This window comes from Alligator mississippiensis, chromosome 4 (assembly GCF_030867095.1).
Source record: "Alligator mississippiensis isolate rAllMis1 chromosome 4, rAllMis1, whole genome shotgun sequence".
NCBI classification, from domain to species: Eukaryota; Metazoa; Chordata; order Crocodylia; family Alligatoridae; genus Alligator; species Alligator mississippiensis.
In genome coordinates this window covers 116,272,867-116,292,677 of record NC_081827.1, presented here as the reverse complement: position 1 = coordinate 116,292,677, position 19,811 = coordinate 116,272,867, and the positions used below count along the sequence as shown (strand labels likewise).

Genomic DNA, 19,811 nt, shown 5'->3' with positions numbered 1-19,811 from the left:
TTAGTTACATATATTAAACACACTGAGTGAGCATTAGTGCTAGCACCAACAGGTCTCTCCAAATGTTCAAGGGTGTAATAGAGGGCCATAAGCGGGCAGGGGGAGAAGAGACTCTCACCTCATAGTTGCTGTGTCCTTTGCCAGCTCTCTTGCCAGACAGGTTCATGGCATCACGGGCCCAATTGTCTACCAACTTGTGCAGGTCATCTGTGAAGGTCCCTTTTCGGCTGGAGGAGATAGCAGGCGGCTGAGACTGGGGTGCCTGGCTGTTCACTGTAGCCCCAACTGTGTTAGTGCTGCTGGTCCCTGGAATTAAAAGGAACAACAGTGGCTTTTACACTGAGATTTCTGTTTTCCCAGGGAATTTAAGCATTATGGCAATGGTGGAAAAATACAAAGACACAAGTTAAAAAGCCATGCACATGAATTCTAGATTTCATTTCCAGTATACACTGGAGTGGGATTTCCAAGGGTTCACTTTGCCATTTGCCTCAATTAAGTGTTTTTGTAGATGAGTTTTCCAAGGAGTTCTGCAAGCAGTTGTAGTTGTCTAGGAGAGGAATGGCTCCTGCCTACATATTTCTTTTTGGAAGCAAGATTAGTGGAATTTGGTTTCACTATTAAGTGACAGGACATGCGATGAATGGCAGCAAAAGTCCTCTCACTGCACATCACAACTGTAGTAGTAGCCACTGTTACACCACACTTCAAATCCAACTCAAAGCACAAGGGAAGAAGCAATAGAGAAACAGGCCACACTGCTCTACAATGCAGCCATCTCCATCCTGTGAATGGAGAAAAAGCTGCTCCCTCACAGATTATAAGTAAGCACATGTACATGAGCAACAGTAACTGCCAGGGCTGTGACACCCAACCGCTACCAGCCTCGTGTTCCCAGGGGTTTATGTGCAAGGGTCTGTCTCCACCTAGCAGGCAGCGTACACTTCACAGGAAGCTTGCTTTTTCATATGGAGAACTCCTGGAAGGTTGCTGTGTTATCATGATTCAAGGCGTTTTCACATGTACACAGCAAAGGTAGCTTGAAGGGGAAGGAGAGCAGCTCCTAAAATGGACATGGGGATGCCACTCCCCATCTAGAACTGACTGCACTACAATATTAGGAGCCAGTGGACAGGCTGCTTTCAGTTCTGCCAGAGAGTTTGCTGAAAGTTATTTGAAAAGACAACTCCTTGGAGACAGTGATAAGCAGCTCAGTCATGTGCAACCTCACACACCTTGAGCCTTATATTTGCAACTGCAGAACAAGAAGAGCTGCATTCAAGATTTAAACTTTTCTACAACAACCACGATTGCAGGGATCTGAGCACTTCACGCAAGATTCACAACAGCACTGGAGGGATCCTCAATTTACCAAGGGGGCAAGTAGTCTTGGTGAGGATATCACTCTAGTCTTACAGTGAAGATGTAGCCATGAAAGTCCAAGAATTGTGAGTGGCAAGGATTTGGGGGGGGGGGGGGGGGGGGGGGGAAGGGAGGGGAGTGTCATATCTTTTACTGGACCAACTGCATGGCTGGAATAAAAAAAAAAAAAGTTAGACAAGCTTTTGAATGCAGGACCTGATGAAAAATGCTGCGCATTCAAAAGCTTGTCTAACTTTATTCCAGCCTTGCAGCTGGTCTAGTAAAAGATAATCACAGCCCCCCCCCAAATCCATTGTCCACTTCTCGTCAGAAGGAAAACCCAGAACAGACCCTACATCTCTGAACCCTTGCTTGGCACCAGACTTCTCTTCATCTGGAAGTCCATGGAAGATGCTCACCATGGTGTGGAATCAAGCTTGTGTAGGCCACCTGACTCTTGAGTTGGGTTAAAAGGTCTCAAGGATTTGAGGCTGGAACTGAAACAGCACCTGGGAAACTTGATGTGAGCAGGGCAAACCTTTCCAGAGCACCAAAGACCCCAGCAGAGGAATCATCACCTCCCTACTGCACAACACAAGATACCAAGGAGTCACTAGTAGCGCTGTGCGAAGCTTCAGTTGCGGATTCAATTTGGAGGAGATTCAGCCCAATATGGCGGCCGAGTCTCTGAATCCAAATCAAATCAGGAGACCCTTTAATCTCTCTGAATCGAATCGGAAGTCTTCAATTTGATTTGGAGAGATTCAAAGATTCGACCATAGACACAACCTTTATATATGTTTTTTCTACATACCTTGAGGTACCAAGTGTGGCTTGTGAACACTGAGATGGTGGGGTGGATGGAGTGTCCCATGGGAGCGCATAGGGGTCCCCTGTGCACTCAGCAGTGGACCTGGAAGTACTTCTGGTCCACTTCCAGGTCTGCTGCAAAGTGTGTGGGGGACCCCCTCCCCTGCCCAGTGACTGGTGCCTCCTGGGTCTAGGGGGGCACCTGAGGTTCCCCACACAGCCGATCACGCGCCAGAGGGTCCCCCACGCACTCGGCAGCGGACCCAGAAGTGGACCAGAACTACTTCCAGTCCGGTACCAAGCACACAGGGGACCCCCCCCCACCCCCCTCCCCTGGGATGCTCCGTCTGCACCACCATCTCAGCATTCATAAGCTGCACCTGGTACCTTGAGGTACATGGAAAAAACCCCATATAAAGCTGTCTATGGCCAAATTGCTGATTCTCTGAATCAGAATTGAGTTGGGACACTGATCTGAATCAGTGAATCAAATCACTGTCCCCTGAATAGGGCCAAATCCAAATCAAATACTGCCCACTTCACACACACCTAAGTCAGCCAAGTGACTATGGCTTAGTCAACTGCAGTGCTTCTGTGCCCAACCATCTCTGCAAAACCTTTCTGCCTAGGAAAGAGCAGCCTCTGCTTTTCTGTGAGAATGGATCTCTTGTCAAGGGACACCAAGGAAGTAAAAGAACATTTCCTGTAGGCACTGAGCAAGGTGCTATTGGAGCAGACAGTGCTGGAAGGAGAGGCATGCTGCCCTTCACCAGCGCTGCCTAACTGTGTGGGTACAAGGAGCCTCATGCCACAGTGGTGATGAAGGGGCTCCCTGACCAGTGTGCAGGGGGAGTTCAGAACACAGTGTAACAGGATAACATCAGACAGGGCAGTAAGGAACATCATATATAGGGTGATGGAGCAGTGAGGATATCAAGCACGTGTGACATTAACATGGGGCCTGAAACATACAATTACTGAACAAAGTAGCAGCACAAAAGTGAAAGGGTGAGGTTAGTACATACACAGGCAAACAAAACAGAACTCTACTCAAAAGAAGGTGCCAAAACAAACAAGTCACATTCCAGTCACAGGTTCATGCAAGGACTAGCACCTCTCAACCCCTTCCTGATGGCCAATAATCTGCTTCTTGCTGCTGGGAACATTTCTATACAGCATACATTTTGTTTTGGTCATGCATTACACAGCACACACTCTGAGGGCTTTGGTCTAGGCCAAAGAGTGCACCCAAGCCAGCGTAGGAAGAGGCAAAAACAGTTAGTCAAGAGACATCAAGGTGTACTCAGCTAGAGATATGCAATGGGATATGAACATCCCGGTTCTCTTGCTTATAGGGTAAATTTTGCTTGGGAGCTCTTGTCTCAGGCTCACCAGAGGGACAGAGACAGATTGGTTCATGTTGTTAGATGTCAAACCTAACATTACAAAGCCCCCATTTTTAACAGTTCAAAATAAATAAAACCCCTCATTCTCAGGAATTTTGGATTTTAGTTGGCTGTCCTGATGCAATCCCAACCTATAAAAAAGGCCATCAGAAGAGTCTGAAAGGGGGAGCACTTAAAACGTAGCATTCAGTGGAAATAACATCCCTCCAGTCCTGCTCAGTCACAGCAAAAGTCCCCATATCTGGTCTGATAAGGAGGATTGGAAACAAAAGTGAGGCTTTTCCCTTCAGCCTGTGACCCCAACCTAATTTCATCCTACCCCCCAAGGCCAACCCTGAGCACCTGTTCTCGAAAGATTTACAGCATCCCTAGATAAGACCAGTAATCAAATTAGATACATCTAAACATATCCTGCTTTAGTGGCATGTCATTTAATGGCTTTCTAGATCTTAAACAGTAAGGAGGAGTCTCTCTCTAGTTGTCAGGTGACAGGAGGCAAACCCCAAGCAGAGTCACTATGAGCAAGCTGCACAAGAAGCAAGCTCACCATGTTATTGTGTGCAACTGGCTCTACTGGTGAAACACTGAATTATGCAATCAGCTCCATAACTAAGGTGATGTCTAGCAAGCATAGAGCAGCAGCTTAATTCCCCACCCATCCATCTGTAAATATGCCTGGGGAGCTGGACCCTATTAACATGTTAAACAAAATGAACACACATTAGAGAGCATGACAGAGACAGGTGCTGTGCTGGAGACAGAATCAGAGAGATTAGGCTCTAATGACAGAGGAAGACTCATGAACAGCTTTGCAGTCAAGGATCAGAAGTAACAGATAAGATAATTACTACAGAGCTGGTTGCAAGGACAGACTTTTTTCACCATCTTCCCTGAAGCACAAAGAGAGAGTAATTTGTTAAATAAGAGAAACAGTGAGAAATGTTAGTATCAGCAAACAGTACAAAAAGCCCAGTGAGAAAGAGAGGAGAGGGCACAGTAGAGCAGTGCTGCAGGTATGCTTTCGAGGGCCACTAGTGGCATGTTTTTGCTTCCTGGGCTAGATATTTGTATAACTTTCTGGCAGCATTTCTCTGGTAGTGCTCTCAACAAGGAGAGACCGCATGCCAGTTCAATAGTTCCCTGGACTCTAGTGCAGAACATTAGGAAGTGTAAGCACATAGGGCAGATATAGGTAGACAGACATGGGAGACTACAAGTGGGAAGAGAGTCTCTTATGGGTAACGTTTGCCCAAAACTGAGATACTCCAAGCATTTGGCTACTGGATTGTTTGCTCTTAACTATAACCACTCCTCCCTTCCCCATTTTCTGAAATATGTCAACAGAAAAAGCTAGCCATTTCCCTGCTGGGCCTGTTCCTCTCTCTCTCTCGAGTTTAAAGCATCATTATTGATCACTACACTGTTTCCTCAACACTACTGATTCTATACTAAGCATCTTTCCCCAACTGCCCAGAATGGCCTGTGATAACATTTTAGGTACAAGATTCCAGGAAGCGAGCAACCTGTAAAAATTAAGCATCAAGCCAAGCCAAGCCAAGCCATGCTTTCATAAGCAATACCCATTTTTACAGGACAGCTACAACAAATTTTTCAGAAGGAACCTTAGCCCACCCTTCCCCATTTGGCAATCCCAAGTTTAAGGGGCAGGGGCACAGAAAGAAAAAAACAAAACAAAGCCTCCCCTAGACATGATACTTTACAGTTGGCCTCAGAAAGTGGGCCTGAGGTTGTGACAAGTTCAGCGTGTTTTACTATATAAGCAAGCACCTTGACCATAAGTACATCCGGCTCAGAAATGCCATCCTGTCATCTCCAGAGAATGATCAAGTCCCACCCCAACTGTTCTTTATATTCCCCTTCCCAAGAAAGGGCCAGGCCAAGCCTACTTTTATAAGTCTTAACATTTCTCCACTAAAAGAAGTTATAAAGCTTGGAAACCCAAGTGGCCAGTCAGTATATAACCCTTCTACCTGCCCAACACTGTTGAACTACATGTTTTGAAATTCTGGAGAAGGGAAAGAAAAGTGATCTGGTCAGTTGCGTCTTAAGACATACTTTGTCCCAACATTGGAAATCCAGCTAAGGGTGATTGTCTGAAGAGAAAAAGCAACAAAAGAATCTTCTCTCCCTCCTCCCAAACAAAGGGGAATGTTTTAGCTCGTTCCATTGCAGCTGTCTCTGTAGAAAGCTAGTTCTGTAAATCACCGATTTCTTTATTGGAGTTCATCCATACACAGATCCCCTGGCACAGCCAAGTTGCTACTTTGCTGAAGACAGACAGATGATACAAATCTGAGGAACTGGTGTGAAATGTGGCAAAAGGTGGTCAACTTCACTGGGCTTCCAGCTCTCAGATGCAGTCATTCCAGGGGCAGGGGGCAGAAGAGGGAATATCACAGCACTCACAAGTCCAGCCTATAGAGGAAGCATGGAAGATCTGGTAGCACCCCCAAGAAGCAGCACAATATGTTTGCAGCCTCCGCCCATGCATTTCTATACTCCAGATAACCACATCAGAAGTTTGAGGCTTAACTGGAAAAACCGTAAGTAAGGGTGTGGAGAATTCTGGGGGGTTGGAAAGGCATTGGGAGACCCTTATTTCCCTTCCTTACTTCACAAATAATATGTTTAGCTAGTTTCCAACCCCCAGCAAGAGTAGCCTTTTCTGAATATAGGCATCATATCCTTGGCTACTAATATGGGAAGCGTTTCTGAAGGATCCTTTGCAAACATGTATAATTCCCTTAAATACTTCCATTTTTTTTTTAGCAACTAGCTAACTCCATGAACTTGAAGGCAGTGATCATTGCTAAGCTTTTGGTGCAACCCCAAAATATTGTTTATGAGATGCTGAGCTTCACCCAACCTACTGAGGAGATGCACTGCTGTAGATAATTAACCCAACCTACTGAGGAGATGCACTGCAGAAGCAGTCATTTTATTTAGCATTTAAATACTAGTAACAAAACCGTCTTAATACAAGGGAGCACACCCTGGACATCCCTGCTGCTGCTGCCACCATCTGGTCAAGGCAGCCCTCACTGCCACTCAAGAGAACCAGATTTTTCTCAATGATGTGTGTGTCCACAAGCATGTGTTGTAGCAAGATCATAAACTGGGTCATATGAAAGCACCAGGAATCCATATGCCCTTGTGATCCCTCCTGATTTTCTGCAGATTCCTTACAGAATACTAGTCACAATAGGGAAGTCTCCCTCAAACTTTATGGAAGGTAAGTGCTTGTTATAGGGCAGTTACAAATAGGAGGGCTTAATCCAAGAATCCAAACTTCTAAAGTGTACAAAGAGCAGTTGAGCCAAGCCATGGGATGGGAGGGAATACAGAGAAGCAGATGAGAACAGGCTGCAGGAGACAAACCCAAGCAGCAGGAAATAAAAAAGAAAGAAGAGACAAGGAAGGAGTAAAGGTGTTACACACAAAGAGCCAAGCAGGGCGTACTCAGAAATCGGGTCCTCCTGCCACCAGGCTTGAACGTCACCCTCTCAGATGCACAGTTAAACTTCGCACAGCCTGTGATAAAACAAGAAAGGGAAGAACAGAAAAAGGAGAGGAGGAGGGACAGACAACTACAAGATGTTAGCAACTTGAGGTTGGAGGGGTGAAATGCATTAACATGGCACACGAGAACAAACCTCAGGAAGCAGTGAGTGATATATAAACACAATACAAAGGTTTCCTTCAATCCTTCCAGCCTTTACACCACCATTTTTAACAGCAAAGAACTGGTAAATCTCCCATGTCTAATTCAACATACCTGTCAAAGGCACTTGGTGACATGTGACATTGTGCAACTTAACAACAATTAGTAGCCCCAATATTCCTGAAGAGATTAACATGGGAGAATTCCTATGAGAAATTCCTCTTTCACTTGTTCATCCTTTTTTTCATCATCAATGCCTACATTTTACCCCATGCAATTCTGTGCCAACCAGACACCACCCACTTGAGACCACTGCACTGAACTAGCTTTTCAGGGGGAATGTTTGAAAATGGCTTATATGATTTCCCACTTAGGAGGCTACAAGCATAAGAGCTATTACTCCTCCCAGTTTGTGCTCGTAAATTATACCCCCATCACGAGAACACTTCAGGTGGCAGGAGCTACCAAAGCAGGGACTTTTGCACTGGCAGCGAAATTTTATCTAGTTTCATCTAGACTTCCCTGACTGTTTGGTCTAACCTCTCCCCCAGTTTCCATCTCTGGTTCAAGTTACACCTCTCCTCTTATCCTCTTCTTCCCAGTTTCCCCACCCCCACCAATCGTTTAAACTAACTAAACCTTCCCTCCCACCCCAAAATCATGAAGCTATCTAGATGCTGAATTACCACATCATGCACTCTGCTTGTGTTGGACCCTTTCTCTCACCTTGTCTAGTCTGTTGAAAGCTTTTTGGCTGTGAGTCTAACTATGTATTACACAAGGCCTAGCACAATAGGATCCATTCTCAGTGGGCTTCAGCACCACTGTAACGAGCATGTCCAACAGTACTCTCTGGTTCTACACTCCCCTCAGCAACTGCCTCTGAGCAGAGGGTTGTGCGATATACCCCCTGGTTACTTCACCTGCAGCTCTCCCTACCCGAAAACACAGAAATCCAACAGCAGCAAACATGTGGCCCAGAGGTGCACATATGCACCTTGATTAGTTTCTAAGCACAAACGACACCCCTTATCTAGGACCTTTATTTTATCTTGGGTGTCCCCCGGCCTGAGAACTTCCTGAGCCATGAGGCTGCTGGAAAACTTGGCATTAAATTTCATCCAAAGTCTTACCTTGGCCTGGCGCAGAAAGGCTTGGTACTGATATGGCACCATCACTGGTAAAGGCAGAGTAGAGGTTCTCACTTGAAGGAGATGGTTTAAGGGGCTGTAACAGATTGTTCTGCCCAGTCTCTGGAGCACTACCAGGAGGATGAAGAGTCTGCTGTGGGGGCAAGACTGAAGGGACACTCTGAGCTGACAAGTTACCTACAAGAAGAAATCATAAAAATCAGGACACAAGGGTACATTATAAAAGTTTGGGGTCTCCTCAGTGCAGCCCAGACTCTTTCCACTACATAGGAGGATCACAACTGCAGCTAAGTATACTTGGGTGATTCAGACAGAAATATCTGTAGCAACTAAAGTAGGTATCACTGGAAGGGTATGCAGAAGGGAGAAGAGCTGGGAAAAATAAAAGACAAGCAGGAAAACCAGAAGGGAAGGGCCTCTGGCAAGATTCTCATATTTAGGCTCTCATGCTGACTGAGGGATGAAGAGGCTAATGCAGCTGCTAAGAAAGAAACCAGAATATTATTTGGACTATCAGATATTTAGGTAGGTCACATTTTCAATAGTTAGACTGAAGTTCCAGCAGGAAACATGATGACTACCCTCCACTAAATGCAAAAATCAGTTTGTTCAAAATGAACCGTCTTTAAAATTGATTTTCCAAGACAATTTAATGTACCCAATTTCTAACTCAAAAACCAGAGTGACCAGAGAAGCTACACATGGGCAAAGGCTGCAAATATATATCACCTCCCACCCCAAATGAGAAACATCACTCAATTGAGTCTACTATTCAAAAGGGAAATCTGATGAAGCCACCACCTCAACCAACTTCTTCATCAGCTTGAGCACTGAGAGTCCCATGACACATTGGAAAAGGATTTAAGACCAAATCAAAAGTTGCCATGAACAACTCATTGCATGCGATACCAGTTCAGAGCCTTGTAGGAAGCCTTACCCGACAGCTGGGGGCTCCTATTGCCCTGGGAGCTGCTGCGGCTGGATTTGCTACCTTTTCCTTTAGTAGGTCTCCTCCTTCGCCCTGAGAGAGGAGCAGCTGGGGGGATAATCACTGCAGGAGGAACCTTTCCCAGTTTTGTGTAAAGCAATTCAATCTCCTGCTTCTGGCGACTCTGCAGCTCCTGGATCTCTTTAAGGTGCCTGAGGAATTATGAACACATGTAGGTGCTTGCAGTTACACCTACCAATTTCTCTCCCTCCTAAGCTCCACCCTCCATGCCCCACCCCTCCCCCTGGGCAATCCATTAAGGTGAGGAACAGGACTGGAATTCTTGGCCACAATTAGCTATTGGATAGTCATGTCAAAAGTTCTTGTTTTAATACTGCCTTAAGTGCCAATGTAACATTTCCCCTTCAGCACTGCAATTATACCAGCCAAGAATGAACTATAATGGTCTAGTGCTTCTACATAAATGCTGCAGGGCTGGAAAAAGCACTCTTGTAAAAGGGAAAAAAAAGAGAGGAGACTAGGCTCCTGTATTTCCCAGTGGGCTTAATGCCATCCAAGATATTTCCAGTTAGATATGAACAAGATCCAAAGCCACCACCTTTCCTGTAAGATTACATGCAAGTTCTCTGCAGACACTCATGCATGAATCCTCACACCCTAGATCCATGAGCAAAAGGTAAATCAGCAGCTCAACATTTCCTTGATCTGTTACAGTGTTTTTCCCTATCCCTCTTTGTTTAGAGTAACTTTTAGATGTCCCTAAAGGAAAAAATCTAAAAGGGATGTACGTAGCTAAAGGTGCAGCTCCAGGCAAAGCAAGCAAATCACAGAACTCACCAAGTAAGCCACAGGGGTAAGGAAGAGGGCAATTAACTTAACTCCATAGCCTAGTGATAAGAGTATTCTCAGGGAAAAGGAAGGAAAGGACTCCTGGGTTCCAACTAATGCTTCCAAGGCCATATATGCATTTTATCTACCAACTGCATACTGCAAGATTCAAAGTAGCCAAGTTTCAAACAGAAGGGGTGAAGAGTGTACTTTATGCAACCTTGACAACAAAGGCTGTGGTTTAGACACTCTAAGGAAGTAAGAGGTGTGGGTATGAATACACTCAGGCCAAGGGGGGAATTAAACCTAGATCTAAAGACTAGATTCCAGCCACCGCCACCCCTTCAGCATAAGAATTCACATGTCCAGCTATGCCCATCTGAAAGTACAGACACCTCGCTTGTTTTGTAAACTCCACTCTCAGAACCAGACACCAGAAAGCTCAGTGCAATTCCCTTCTTGGTCCTGGGCTTAAGAGATTTAGGAACCATTTTCAAAACTGAAAAAACAGCCTCCATAATCCCAGAAAATTTCAGTAAGCTGTAAGTCTGCATTTAAGGTATTATGTGAGACAGTTTACCTGGTACCATTTTTCTTTGTTTGTGCATAAACTATGAATTGTAGGTGTGTATTTAGAGGTTATTTTTTTAGCCCATAGAACAACTTTAAACAAAACCCTACAGGAAAAAATGTGTTTTAACTGGGGTTTACCCTTAAGGGGAAAAGTGTCTTTTGTTGCCTCCTAAATGAAAGCAGCTCTGTCACTTGACTAGGAAGTTGTTGCACATACTTCAAACATACCCACAAACTTAACGACCAATCAAAAAGAAGCTTACTTTTCCCGTAACCGCCGCAGCTCTGATTTTAAGTCTTCATCTTCAATATCCGACTCATTGTCACTGCTCATGTAGGAAGAGTTGAATGAGTTGCTAAGGCTTTGGATGGGGAGGCTGATTTTGGAACCCCCTGGTTGCAGAGAGTCTGGACTGCCGGAGCCATCATCCAAGTCCTTAGCTGCTCCGCTCAGGAAGGCAGCCTCCAGCTCATACGATGGACCATTTACATGCGGAGACTGCTCTGGTTCCATCAACTCTGGTACACCTTTCTTTGGAGTCAGGCCTGGAGAAGAAACTTGCTCCAAGTCCACAGAAAGAAGCTCTTTCTCCCCACAGGTGACTGAATCTTGGGTCTTAGAAACAGAAAAGCGACCCACTTGGTCTGTTGTTGTCGTCACCTGAAAGCGCCCAACTTTAGTTGGCTGCCCAACCTCTGATGGCAACTGTGTGGCAGGAACTGGCTGAGCAAGAACACTGTCTACCACATCCACAGAAGTGCCAATGACAGTCTCCATTGGCTGACTGGAAGTCTGCTTCACCAGAGTACTCTCTGGACTACTGCCAGACAAAGAAGAATCAGAGGAGGTTGTCTCAAAGTGCACAGGCTTAGTTTCTTGAGGTTTCAGCATGTCATCAGTTGCCACAGACACCTGGAAGTGACAGGAACACTCAGTGAGCACAGCAGTCTCAAATCCTAAACAATGACAGGCTCTCGTTTCACCTTCCCCAGTCAGAAGTATGTCAAAGTGAGAAAGTGATTCATTTCCCTGCAGGAATGCAAAGCAAGCTACCTTCTCAATTTCCTAGACTCATATCTCCGCAAGTATAAGGTAGAACAACATTTTTCATTTTTTCCAGAGCTAAATCATCCAGCTTTTAACCACCTTTATGCCTTCTTCCTGAAAGAATTAGTGATCAGGAGGTTTCCTTCACAATAAAACATGGAAAATAATAAAGAGTGGAGACCACTGATGTGTTACAATCAACAAGTAACTGATGTTTAAGGTAAGGTTGACAACCAACAGTCATCACACAAGATGCATGTCAAGGCTTAAAGGGTCGCAAAATATAAAAATAAGTAATCAAGTAAATAAACCACAGTATAATCTCAGGGCACAGACATAGCAACAAGTTACTGAAGACAGTGGAATATGGGATACTACTGCACATCAGCAGCTCCATAATAAGGGCCCATATGCAGCCTCTATAGTAAATAAAAAGAAAGACATTAATGGGAAGAGGGCTACTCCACATGTTTTCATTTGCTGCAAGGTAAGAGCATGCAGGCAGGCAGTTACCACAGAACAGCAATGTCCCATCGTTCATGACAAACAGCTTGTGTGTACCTATACACTTAGCCTCGCTTGTGAACTCTACCCTTAAGCTTGATGTGAATTCTGTGCTCCAACACTGGCACTACCTTTCAGGAAATGGTTTCAGCCTAGTACTGCCCAACCCTAATAGGAAGTGATAGTCCTATATTAATTCCCATTTCAGAAGCAATTCCAAAGTAACATCTCTTACCTGAAATCGGCCCATCTTAAAAACTCCAGTCCCTGCAGTGGTGGTCGCAGCACTGCTCTCTGCACTCTGTGATGCTGAAACAGACAGATCGGGTAGAAGGGAGAAGTGGGTTAAGAAAGAAATGCAATCCCCTCTCTCTCCTCCTGGCCCTCATAGTCAAGGATACAGTCACCCTAGACACTGCCCCCAGCCCAGTACTCATGTTTTTGCTACTGTGCAAAATTTCAGGAAGCGTCTTTGCATTCCATCAGCTTTAGGTAAGACCTTCACTACTGGAGGGCATCCTTTCTTGAATCCAGTGGCTCCCAACTGTGTTAAACTTGAGGCACCCTCCATGACTTTTTGGAACTTAGTGCCACCCCATTTAAGGTCTAATCCCTTACAGTGCTCATCTCCTCACACTCTGTGGCACCCCTAAAAGAGTTTCATGGTGTGGCAGGGTGGGCACGGCACTCCTGAGACCCTGGTATGGTGCTCCATGCGAGTAGGGGCTGCTCAGCAGGGCAGATTAGGGAGGTTAGGGTGGGTCATTAGACCTCTGAAGGAGGCAGCTGTCCCTGCAGGAGGCAGACGGGAGCAACAGTGGCTGCTCGTGTCATGTAAAGGAGGCAGGGGTAGAAACCTGCCCTGCCACCATCTCTACCATGGCCTCTTCAGCTGTGACTGCTCCTCTAGGGACTTGAATGTCAGTGCTTGGAGCACCATTAACTACAGTCCCTCCCACCAACTCCATGGGAGCATGGAAGGAGCGGGGAATGAGCTGGGCTGAGAAAGTACAACCTTGCATTCACCTGTCCACCCACAGGAGACTGCACAGCTTGAAGCACAGGAGCAGTTGACACAGGGGCTGCTGGGAACAAAAGCTGTGCTTTTTAATTCAGCTCCTTTCCCTGTTCCTCCCATTCTTGTGAAGCTGGTGGGAAGGGCTGTGGGGAGGGCTGTCAGGAGACTGGGCCATGGTACCCTTTTAAGGAGCTCACAACGCCACTCAAAGCAGTGAAAATTACTGCTTTATTCCTCTGCTTCAGTCAAATGGGAGATTAAAGAGGGAGTTTTTAGCAGTATTTCACCTAAAAACTGAAATACAAAAAGGCGCAGCATGCTTAATTAATGTCTGTATTTTTTCCCCACCAATTGTTGTATTTATTCTTGATGCATTTTCAGATACTCACTAGTCAACTGTGCTACAAAAAAAAAATCACTCCACTGAAATTAAATCTTCCTCCAACTAGTCATTAGGGTCACAGGCTAAATCTTATTTAATTACTCCAGGGCCTCATTTTACCCAATCTGCCACACCCCTTTAGCCTAATGGGAGATATGACTACCTGATGCAAACCTGTTTTAACCACAAGTTTTATACAAGAGTAATTTAATTATCTTCACTCCTTTGAAAGCAAATCAAGATGCAAGGAAATTTGCATAAGGAAAGTAGTTAGATATTCCCAGTTTTGCATTTTGCGCAGGGGAGGGAGGGAGGAATGGAACAGACTTCATTTAGCTTTACTTAATCCAGACCAAATACTCCGTGAATCCATTATTCAGATCCTAAGTCTTCCAAATTCATGGACTTCATCTGACCTCTAGGAGTGCACCAATAAAGATCTTTTTGGGCTGATACTGGTCCGATTGCCAAAACGTAGCCCAGCAGCTTGGACAGCAACGTCTGGCTGGCAAGTCTGTGGGGAGGAAGTGGTGAGACGGAGGGAAGAGGCATTAAGGGGGGAGGGGGGTGCAGATTGAGGCCCCCACAGCAAGGGAGGGAGTGGAGCTGGGGCAGGGACTGGGGCTGCACAGCTGGGGCAGGGCAGGGTGTGGAACGGAGCCGTAAGTGGCTCCATCTGGGAGCAGCTCCCGCTGCTGCACATACCCCCAGGGGAGGCATGAGGGACATTCACCCCTTGGATTTATGCGTGGGGTGAGGACGGGCTGCCTCTGCACAGGCTGGGGCTGGTGCTGGGCTCTTCCCAGCAGAAGTCCTGGGCTGAGGCTGCTCTTGGGGCAGGTAGCAGCACTGGGAAGGAGCGGAGGGGAGAGGGGGGGTGCTACGACAAGTTTTGGGGTAGCTGTAGCCCACCTCGTAGCCCCTCTTGCAGCACTGCTGCCCACCCCAAGCACAGCTCCCCACCACCAGGAAAAGCCTAACACCACCCCCGCCCCAGCCCACAGTGGCAATTCACCCTCACTTCCCGCAAAGATCTGGGGGGGCCCCATGTCCCCCATGCCTCCCCCAGGGATGCACGCAGTGGCGGGAGCTGCCCCCCTCCCCACACCACTGGGACGAGTTGCTTGCAGCTCCATCCTGTGCCCCACCCCACCCAGGCAGCGTCTGTCCCTACCCCAACCCCACTCCTTCCCTCACCATGGGGGTATCAATCTGTCCTCCCCACCCCAGATTTACCAGCTGGATGCTGCTCTCCAAGCTGCCGGGCTGTACTCTTGGCTGTATGCATACTGTGACTGCACCCATGATGCACGCAGTATTTATCCGCAACATTACTGGCCACTTCAGCCAAAAAAAAGCCAACTGCCAATAATGTCAATTTTCCTTTTATCTGTGCTGATGTGATACAGACCAGTGTATTGGTATACCTCACCTGATCTCACAGTGATTTGTTATGCAGAGCTTGAGACCACACTGTTCTTTCAGTATGTTTATCCTACTCATTATGTTTGCCTCAGATGCATATTTCCAGGTTTAAAAGATTCTGTTTCGCTGGCAGGGTCACCAAGGCAGTGATGCACCTTAGAGTGAGAGAAGTCAGCAAAATGAGACCACATAGGTGTAAATTCTACTTAGCAGAATTAGTACTCGGCTACCCAGAACGATGAACAGTTTTAGTATTCTGCTAAGCAGAAGTTACACCTATGCCATCTCATTTTGCTGACTTCTCTCACTCTAAGATGCATCACTGCCTTGGTGACCCTGCCAGCAAAATGGAATCTTTTAAACCTGGAAATATGCATCTGAGGCAAACATAATGAGTAGGATAATTTTTTTTTTTTTATATATATGCACACACACACACACACACACACACACACACCCCCGATAGATAAAAATCTATATATACATATACATACACACACAAATATATAAATCGTATATGGGTGTATATTTATGTATTTATAGATATATATATTTATAGTTTTATATTTAATCTCTAGTACCAAAATGTTAGATAACCAGGTGTTAAGCAGCATGAAAGCTGGAGCCAGTTTATTAATGCAAAAAGATTCAAAGGTTAAACTAAACAATTTCAGGACTGCTGTTTTTATTCAGTACATTAGTCTCATTTTCTGTCTTCAGGGCTGGCAACATGCAATCCCCTCCCACCACACTGTGTGTTCTGTTAGATCAGCTTAATTACCACGGAAGATTATTTGAAGCATGAAGAAACAACATAGCTCTACATCTCTGTCTTTACAGCTAAAAATCCCATTAAAAGGCAGTCATGGCTGAAGGAACAGTATAGACAGGACTACATTCCAGCCATACAACTAAAAGTTGCCCAAGAATATGGTAAAGCTGTAAATTCATTGTATTAAAGATTTCAACTGACCTAAAATTTAAAGTTCAACACAGATGGGGCAAAATCATTGAGTACTACTAGAATTATTTCATTATTAATAAAGCTAACAGTATAACAACTCACTCGTGGAAAAAGTAACCAAGGTTCTTTAAAACTAGACAAGACAACCTGCAACAGATACTTCAACACTCCCGTAAGTCCATACCTTATGGACTTAACTAGCCAGGTACATCGACTATTTTTGTAGAGACATGGACATTAAGGCTGTGCAAAATTTTGTTGAGTGTCTAGTTTTGAAGCTGTTTCGATTGATTTCGAGCTCGAAACAGCAAAATCGAAATGAAACCAAAAGCATCAAAACATCATGTGGTAGGAGGCAGGGGAGAGCCAGGGTTGTGCTCCAAGCAGCTCCGCAGCCCCACATAGCTCAGTCTGGTGGGTAACACGGCCTTGGCTCTCCCTGCCTCCTGCAGCCGGGCTGCACTCCAGTTGGCTCTGCCAGCCCCACGGAGCTCAGCCCCGTGGTGGGAGGCAGAGCACAGCCGCAGCTCTGGCCACCTTCCGCCACCAGGCTGAGCTCCATAGGGCTGCAGAGCTGCTCGGAGCACAGCCTGGCAGCAGGAGGTGGGCAGAGCTGGGGTTGCGCTATCTCCTGCTGCCGGACTGAGCTCCACAAAGTCCAGCGCTGGGTGCAGGCTGCACCCAGCACTGGTCCCAGGTGGCAACCTTATGTCATCTGGCGCAGATCTGGGGGCCCCACACCCCAAGGAGGAGTCCAGCACAGCCCTGCAGCCCTCTGGAAGGCTGGATCTGGTGAGCCCCTGGATCTCCATGCCAGATGACATAAGGCTGCTGGCAAATTTTGCTTTAAAAAAAATTCGGGGTGCAGTTTCTGAGAAACCCCTATATCTAATCTCCTTGAAACCTGGCAGGCTTCATGCCCTCAAAAGGGGCTACCATCCCTGCAATTTGCATCTGAATCAGGCAAGCAATGACAACGTTTTAGGCATCTTCATGACTCTCCATTATACCCTATGGGCAAAATGTCGAAGTCAGTCAAAACAGCAAAACAGTTTTGATGAAACAAAATGGGACAGTGCTTTGAAATGATTAAACGAAACACTGTCCCTTCGTAACAGCAAAACAGATGTCAAAACAAAATGGTGTTTCACACAGCCTTAATGGACATACCTGAAACTTCCTAGAACCTTTACAGGATTGTACAAATAGCAGATGGATAGATTCAGGATTTGAAAATCCAACATCTGCTCTGAATAAAGTCAGGAAGCAAATCTTTTCTCCAAGTATTGTTTTAATATCAGGCTTACACTCTGTTTAGGAAAAAGAGGAGAAATAATCTGGTTCCACTGAAAAGGAAAGAGAGCCTCTTTTTGCAGTACACAAAGATCATGATAAGAAATGTAATCTTTATTCTTGTCAAGTAATTAACATGCACAGAAGATTAAAACAAATCACTCCAAGTTCTGAAATTATACTTTAGTGAGCAATGTATGAACATTCAAGTAAACAAATATAAAAATTTAACATTGTAAGAGTTTTAAAACCTGTATGAGCTAAACTCGTTAGTATATCCCTTGCCTCAGCCTGCCATACTACAAAATGGCTGCCTACTGTATCAAAACTAGTACCTTCCCTGGGGGAAGAGAGGAGGGAACCCTGCAATGTCAGGTTTTGACATTTAATCATGCCCAGCAACTCTATTCACTTTCCTCCAAAGAAGTGAGGTGAGAAGCACCAGATCAAGAGGATTCTTACCATCTTTTAGGGGCTGTGTAGGTGCAGACGCTGCTACAATGGTTACTGGAGCGGTAACTGCTGGCACAGGCTATGAACACAAGAAAAAAAATCTTTTAGCTGTCCTTTGGGTATTGCAAGATGCTTTAGGCAGATTGTGATAAGGATCAATGTTTTTCTCAATTCCTTCAGGACAACTGCAGGCAAAAGTAACAGGTGATCTCAGTGAATCTCTTGCACAACCAATTCGATCTGGTGGCCAGTAGAACTCCTCTTTCTGTGCACAGCAAAGTTTTACTTGTTATAGAAACACCATTTACTTGAATATGTAACCTCCTTTTCAGCAGATTACAGCATCAAATTGAGATTCACCCCCTCCTCTTATCTATACAGCACTGGTTAGGATCTTTTGAGTTTTCCTACTCAATTTTAAGTATGCAGGGGTGTATGCAAAAAACTTAGCTTTCCTGTCCCTGCACCCTCTATCCACAGTACACTTTCAGATTTGGTATTACAATTTCCTAGTGCCTTTGTAGAAAGAGTAGTTTCTTTCCTCTTCCACATAAGCTAAGGTACACATTCTGCATATACTTATCAGTTCCAGTTGCCTCAGTACCAGAGGCCCATAGGTCAATCTTTATTCCAAGTCTTCTGAATTGCTGCATCCTCAAAGCCTCTGGAACAGTTCTAGTATTTTTGTTTTAAATGGGGAATCTTTACCAACAGAGTAGAAAACTTTTCAAAAGCTTCCAAGAGTCACTGTGGACAAGCCATGCAGTATTTTATCCTGCATGCTATTTACTAGCTTCTGAATCTTCAAAGTATTTTTATTTTGAAAGCAAGGAGTGACTGCAATAAGCACCCTGAAAAACTGACCCTGTAATGACAATTTAAGCGAGCACAGATTTGATCATTTTAAGACTACTAAACACCAAACACTGAAGATACTTACACAGGCAGGAGCAGACATTACTGGGACAGTCTCTGGACTGAGGGTTCTTCTTAGCTGAGCATCCAGGTCTTCTAGTGGCTGCTGGGACTGAAGTAAAAAAAAAAAAAAAAGCAACAGTTATCAGCTGCCCAATGTCCCAACCACAAAGAGCAGAGGTAGTATAAACAGACAGTACAGTTACAATACCTCCAGTACCTTTGTTTCCTAGCTTTCTTGTGGTATATATCTACTGTATACAAGTGGCATATTAAGCTATACAGAGAAACCAGAAACAGGAAGGAGCACTTCACTGGTAATGCTATTTCTCTGAAGATTCTTAATGGACTCAGTCCAAACAGCCTCCCAAGCTTTCCAGTTTTAGTCCTTAAGGACAGTACAGTGGTGTAAGTAGGGTAGGGTGACAGGGGCAACCACCTTGGGCACCAATTTAAGTTTCAGATGAATCTGAATGTGGTGTGAGGGCGAGGGTGGTAACACAGAAAAGACTGCTTTTGCCACAGCCATGCAATTGTGATCACAGTGGCAGCAGCAACCAGAAATTGATGCTGCCTGTGCCTGCTGCTTCCTTAGGCTGATGTGGCACTGGCAGTAGTTTATAGACTGGACAGCGCACCCACTTTAGCAAAGGCTCTTCATTGGAGTCCACTGCAGAATCACAGAAACAAGCAAGTAAAAAGGTGCTAGAAGGGTAGCAAAACCATTTCAGAAGTAGGTTCCTCTTCAAATTGATGCAAAAAAGGTGAAGAATTCATTTCAAAAGTTTCCACAAAGAAGCAGTTACAAATCTATCCATTTCAGTCTTTCTAAAGGTACCATCTGGTCAGGAGTGCAAGCAGCTCAAAGTAAACCCTTCAAGAAAGAGGAACATCCATAAATGAAAACAGCAATAAACATTAAGCCAAAGCAAACCATGTAGATGAAAAAGGATTTTGCTTGAAAGAGGGAGATGCCTCCCCAAGAAGGAGTCTTGAAACTTCAAACAACTCAAGGTGGAGCCTTCTAAAATGTGGTCAGCTTAAGGAG

The 19,811-nt window shown here is 45.2% G+C and overlaps 1 protein-coding gene across 8 annotated transcripts in view; it reads right to left on the bottom strand.

Moving 5' to 3' along the window:
• WNK1 (WNK lysine deficient protein kinase 1) overlaps window positions 1-19,811 on the bottom strand; it is a 145,720-nt gene that overhangs the window by 3,618 nt on the left and 122,291 nt on the right. For 7 of the 8 annotated variants that reach the window (XM_059726500.1, XM_059726498.1, XM_059726499.1 and 4 more), the window contains 7 exons: window positions 18,789-18,875; window positions 17,858-17,927; window positions 12,549-12,622; window positions 11,025-11,674; window positions 9,349-9,551; window positions 8,394-8,588; window positions 119-306 (listed from right to left, as the gene is read on the bottom strand). In XM_059726500.1, the coding sequence (XP_059582483.1) occupies window positions 119-306; window positions 8,394-8,588; window positions 9,349-9,551; window positions 11,025-11,674; window positions 12,549-12,622; window positions 17,858-17,927; window positions 18,789-18,875 (1,467 nt within the window). Of the gene's footprint in view, window positions 1-118; window positions 307-8,393; window positions 8,589-9,348; window positions 9,552-11,024; window positions 11,675-12,548; window positions 12,623-14,129; window positions 14,228-17,857; window positions 17,928-18,788; window positions 18,876-19,811 lie in introns of those variants that run through there. The other variant, XM_059726505.1, reaches the window with a different exon arrangement.